This window comes from Seriola dumerili, unplaced genomic scaffold (assembly GCF_002260705.1).
Source record: "Seriola dumerili isolate Sdu_G_001 unplaced genomic scaffold, Sdu_1.0 BDQW01006988.1, whole genome shotgun sequence".
NCBI classification, from domain to species: domain Eukaryota; kingdom Metazoa; phylum Chordata; class Actinopteri; order Carangiformes; family Carangidae; genus Seriola; species Seriola dumerili.
In genome coordinates, this window is record NW_019181243.1 from 75,608 (window position 1) to 80,690 (window position 5,083).

Below are 5,083 nucleotides of genomic sequence, written 5' to 3' on the forward strand. Positions count from 1 at the left end.
ATCAGACTTTATGACCCTTTGGAGTCTGTTTGGACTGAAAACAAATGCTAGACTTCGAATCACATCTATTTTCCATATTTTATATAGAAATGAATTATCACTATTAACTATATATCAGTAGATTATAGTTTAAGTAAAGGCCTACACTTAAGACAACAAAAAAAATCACTTCAGTCTGGTAACACTACTCTTCCAGGTCCTGTGAATCCCAAGTACAAACAGATGTGGGGAAAAGTGGGTGCAACCAAAAAAAGTCAATCCAACATCTTTACCCAAAAGATCTTTCTGGTTTTGCATTTGACACAGCCTCACGAGTATAGTTTCTTTTTATACTTAGCTCAATATGAGAAGCACTTGAGAAGAGGAACTGCCATGACCTCACTGAGGCTTGGAGATTGTTTCAACTCTTTACCAAATATGGCCAGTGCGGGGCGTGGGAGACGTTGTGCTGGGAGGTATCGGGGGATGAGATGAGGGGGATGCGCCGCCAAGTACGCACTCCGTTACAGGAACTCTAAGCTTATTGAAGAAAAAAAAAAAGATGAACGATAACACGGAGCCAAGCAATCGGTAAGATCAATCTTCAGCTCAAACTTTTATTTTTCTCGCAGAGAGTTTTTGTGGAAGGTACCAACTAGCGTTAATCATGGACTATTTTTGGCTTTGAGCTGGGCGCGGTATGTCCGCTATTTGGGGACGGAAAACCTCTTCATTACACACTTATTATGCCAATTTTAATGTGTCTGTTTGTACAGAGAAGTAAACATATCTCCTCTGGCTTCATTATAATGCTGCTGTGTCTGCTTTTCAGCCTTGATTTTGTGATACAACAGAATGTATAAAGATTTATTGGGTGTAGTTAGTTTTAAGAAGCTTTCTCTGTTGCTATGTCCTCATTTCATACCAGTATAACATTGAAGTTCTGTACAGTGATGTGCAGTGCAGCACTCAGGTTTGTTTATTTTAAAAGCCAACTGGTATGTATGCACGGTATGTGTAGGCTATGCTATCAAACCAAATCTTGGTTTCCTGTCAGCGGCATGGGCAGAGACCTCGTGTACCACACAACCACATCTCTCTCTGTGTGCTACAACAGGTTTGTGTCCCTTATTTATAGCTCAGACATTAATCAATATCTCTGGCAGTTTGAAACTGGGCGACTAAGCATGAGCAGCATGTTAATACTAACAGTTTTCAGCAGAAACTTAAAGACGGGCCTTATGGATTAAAGCTTGCTTCTGTTATCAACTGAGAATCTGACTCAAGGCTTGATTCCCATTATGTCATGACAAAGTGATGAAGTGCTCATTTGGTTTGTGTCGCTTGTGTGGGTTCCTGCAGACTGCCATTAGCTACTCGGAGCTGCTTCCTGTGTTCTCATTACACAGAACAGGAAGTGACTAATGAAGTTAAGAAATGTCAGGGTTTCATTGGTCAAGGGAGGGAACATGTTTTTCTCTTTGAGTGATGCTTTCATGAAAGATGCACCATCCCTCGACCTGTTAGAGTAACAGTCATGGTCTTTCTTTGTGAAATGAAAAGTTTCTGACCTGTAATCATAGCATCTGCTGCTACCGTACAACAGATCATTATCCGTTTAATTTAGTCAAACACCAAAAATGCAATTTAAAATACATAAAGTCTGCATGTTTTGAGAAAAAAATTAGACAGTTCCGGTGACAAAAGGTGCATTTCCTCGCTTCAATGACAGTCTGTTTGACTGTGGAGATGCTCGCTCTGCTCAATCTACCTTAAAACAACCTGATGCAGTTCATCGTTGTGCTCTGCATTCACAGGAAATACTCTTTGTTCTCGTCACTGCGCACTATATGAGAAAGTAGGCTGGCCCTCACAAGGAAAAAGAAGAGAATTACATGCAGCCATTTTTCATTATAAACGTCTCCTGCAAAAACTGCCTCAGCTTATCATCAAATTTAAAACCACTTCATGAAACCAGATCTCAGTTCTGTTAAACTCTTGTTAGCCCTCTAGGAAATACTGACCTTGGCAGGACCCCTTTCCTCTATTTTGTGTGTTATAACTAGTTGAATGTCTCATCCCACTGGCTGATTTCAAAATTTCAAATCTATGTATTTACTAAAAAAAACAAAAACAAATTTGCCTTTGTTTCTTTTTCTTTTTATCTGCTGTGCTGAGTCTCTTTTGCAAAAGAATCCTGACTATCGATGAGATTACTTGATGAGATCGAGGTTATATATGTATCTAGAGGGTGTCGTATAGGTTAGGGTTAGGCAAATTTGTGATTTGTTTTTGGCTTCATAAAAGAAAACCTGCCTTGAGTTAAAAACATCAAAGTTTGGACACTAGAGGGCGCCAATGTAAAAATTTCTAGTGCAGCCTAGATTTACAAATGTACTCTAGAGCAGGGGACTTTCCAACTCCTTCAAGCTTCTGCAGACAAACTTCAACTTCCTGAATACCTACCCTGCACAGGTCACAGCTTGAACAGCCAATCGAGATTTATCACACATTCCTTGGTCCTTACACAATTTTACTTTTGAGCCTAGACATGTCAGTCAGGGACTGAAGCACTTAAAAACCACTTTAATTAGCATCTATGCTGTTGCAGTTTCTCACCATTTGACATTGTATAAAGCCTATTAAAAGCCTGTTTATAACATTTAGCGAATCATCTGACTCCACTATGACATGTCTTTAACAAACTGGTCACTGGCCAGCTGTGCAGAGATGTAAAGCATGCATCATTAAATCAGGGCTACAGCATTTTCTAAGAAAGAGAATAAGCTGACTCTCTGCTTAAGAAATGAAGTTCCATAGGATGTTTCAGTGATATACTGTACAGTATTACTTTGCTCGCATTTTGCATCTAAATATTCCAAAATCACATTATAATTTCACCAAACTCTGCATCTATTTCTCCTGATTACTCTCTTTGATTTTCATCTTTTTGCAGAATAGGTGAAAAACATCCACAGAGTATGTGACAAGCTTCCAACACAGGATCTCACATTCTGTTTTAAAGACTTTATCTTGACCCTCGCTGGACCACAGAAGCCGCTTTCAACTCCTGACTGACTGTGATATCCCATCATGCCACTGATCATGTTTCCCACCTCCCAGCTGCTATGGGTGCGTGTAGCTGCCCTGTTGTTCACCTGCGTGGCTTTCAGTGTTGCAGCACACGGAGCCAACATCGGCGGAGGCATGGCCGACTGGTGCATCTTCTGCTGGGCGTTCAGCTTCGCCTGCACCCTGCTGGTCCTGCTGGTGGAGCAGTTTGGCCTCCAGGCCCGAGCACCGGTGTCCTGGTCAAACTTCCCCATCACCATAGCTTGCTACGCCACCCTCCTTTGCCTCTCTGCCTCTGTTATCTTCCCGCTCTATTTCCTCAAGAACCAGCAATATGTCAGTGATGCTGCTCGTGACCATCGCATCGTCTCCACCGTCTTCTCCTGCCTGGCGACGGTGGCCTACATGGGGGAGGTGAGCCTGTCTAGAGCGAGGCCAGGGGAGGTGGCAGGTTACATGGCTACAGCTCCGGGCTTGTTGAAGGTGTGCCAGACCTTTGTGGCCTGCGTCATCTTCATCCTGGTTAGCAACCCTGTGTCATACGACAGTCATGCAGCTCTCAAGTGGTGCATGGCCGTGTACTGCATCTGCTTCATCCTATCCATGGCTGTGGTGGTGCTGTGTGTGGGCGAGTGCACAGGCTGCCTCCCCATCCCGTTCTCCAAGTTCCTGTCGGCATACGGGCTGCTGGCGGTTATCATGTACTTGACCGCTACCATCATCTGGCCTGTGTTTCAGTTTGACAAACAGTACCAGGGTAGAAGTTATGGGTCGTCAAACCTGATCACTGTGGCCGTGCTCACTGCCCTCAACTTCCTGCTTTACCTCGCTGACCTGGCCTACACTGCCAGACTAGTGTTTGTCACTGTCTGAGAAGAAGAAATGAAGGAAGGAGAGGCACTGAGTGATGAAGAGAATAAATAAACTAGCTTGAGTGGCTTTGCAGAGAAGTGTAGCTGATTTTGAATTTCTGACAAAAAAGACATGACTTTAACCTTTTGCTGCCTAATTGTAAAATGCTGGAATTAAATGTCCTGTTGATACATGGAAAGCCCAATAAATCAAAAGCTCATTTACATCATGTGTGTGTGTATACGTGAGCACAGTACTAGTTTGTATATTTCCAAATATCTGCAATGACAGTAATTAACGTCCAGTGTGACCTTTGTTAAGTAGAAGGTGAAAGATCTAAGTGTGACACAATTAAAACAATATGAGGTCTGTTCAAATCCAATGAAGTCAAACACACTGAACGAAACCAAAAGTGAAAAGGAAATGTTGCTTTTTTTATTTTTTAATGTTTAATCTATTTTTTATTGGACAGAAATGTATTTATCCGAGACACACATGTAATCTTTGGTTTCTGATGGAGAATACACAACCCACCAAAAGGATTTTGTTCCATATGATTCTTATTATCTTTTGTTAATAAGGTTTTGGGAGAAAAAAAATACTTCCAAAGTATCAGTATTGAAACAAGAATGTAATTTGAGCACATTAAGCTTTTAGTGAAACCAATAAATATTTTGTGTTGAAAGGAATGTGTGACTCAGGCAACTGTCATTCTGCTTTGTTTACTAATTACTGATATTGTGGACTAATGAATGAATTAAGGTTACCTCCCACCCATCTGAAGAAAAACATACATTCATTTGAGACTTAATGTGAAACCCTAAATTATCCTGAGAATGTTGCCTTCAACCATACGTTCACTGTCCCTACAGTACATTCACAAAGGAAAGGTGTTCACATTAGAAAGGAGGATTAGATGACAGGAAACATATTCTCATGTGAAGTCAAAAACAGCAAAGGAGGCAGCAAGCTGAGGTAGTCTTCAACAATATGGACATTTCCATATAAATATATGAGATCAAAAACTATTCACAGAGGATCTGTTTAGTCCAGTGCATGTTTTAGCCTTAAACTAACGTTGGATGCTCATCATTGGTGTCTAGAAGGCACCAGCAAACCTGTATCTTTATTTATAAGGCCTTGCTATGAGATATTTAACATCCTTTGTTGAGTTCAGAAA

The 5,083-nt window shown here is 41.2% G+C and overlaps 1 protein-coding gene across 1 annotated transcript; it reads left to right on the top strand.

The window, feature by feature from the left end:
• Positions 1-461: 461 nt before the first annotated feature.
• LOC111239943 (myeloid-associated differentiation marker homolog) lies at positions 462-4,592 on the top strand. Its single transcript, XM_022769889.1, has 2 exons — positions 462-570; positions 2,936-4,592. The coding sequence occupies exon 2, from the start codon at positions 3,073-3,075 to the stop codon at positions 3,922-3,924; it is 852 nt and encodes a 283-aa protein (XP_022625610.1). The 5' UTR covers positions 462-570; positions 2,936-3,072; the 3' UTR covers positions 3,925-4,592.
• The last annotated feature ends 491 nt before the right edge of the window (positions 4,593-5,083 follow it).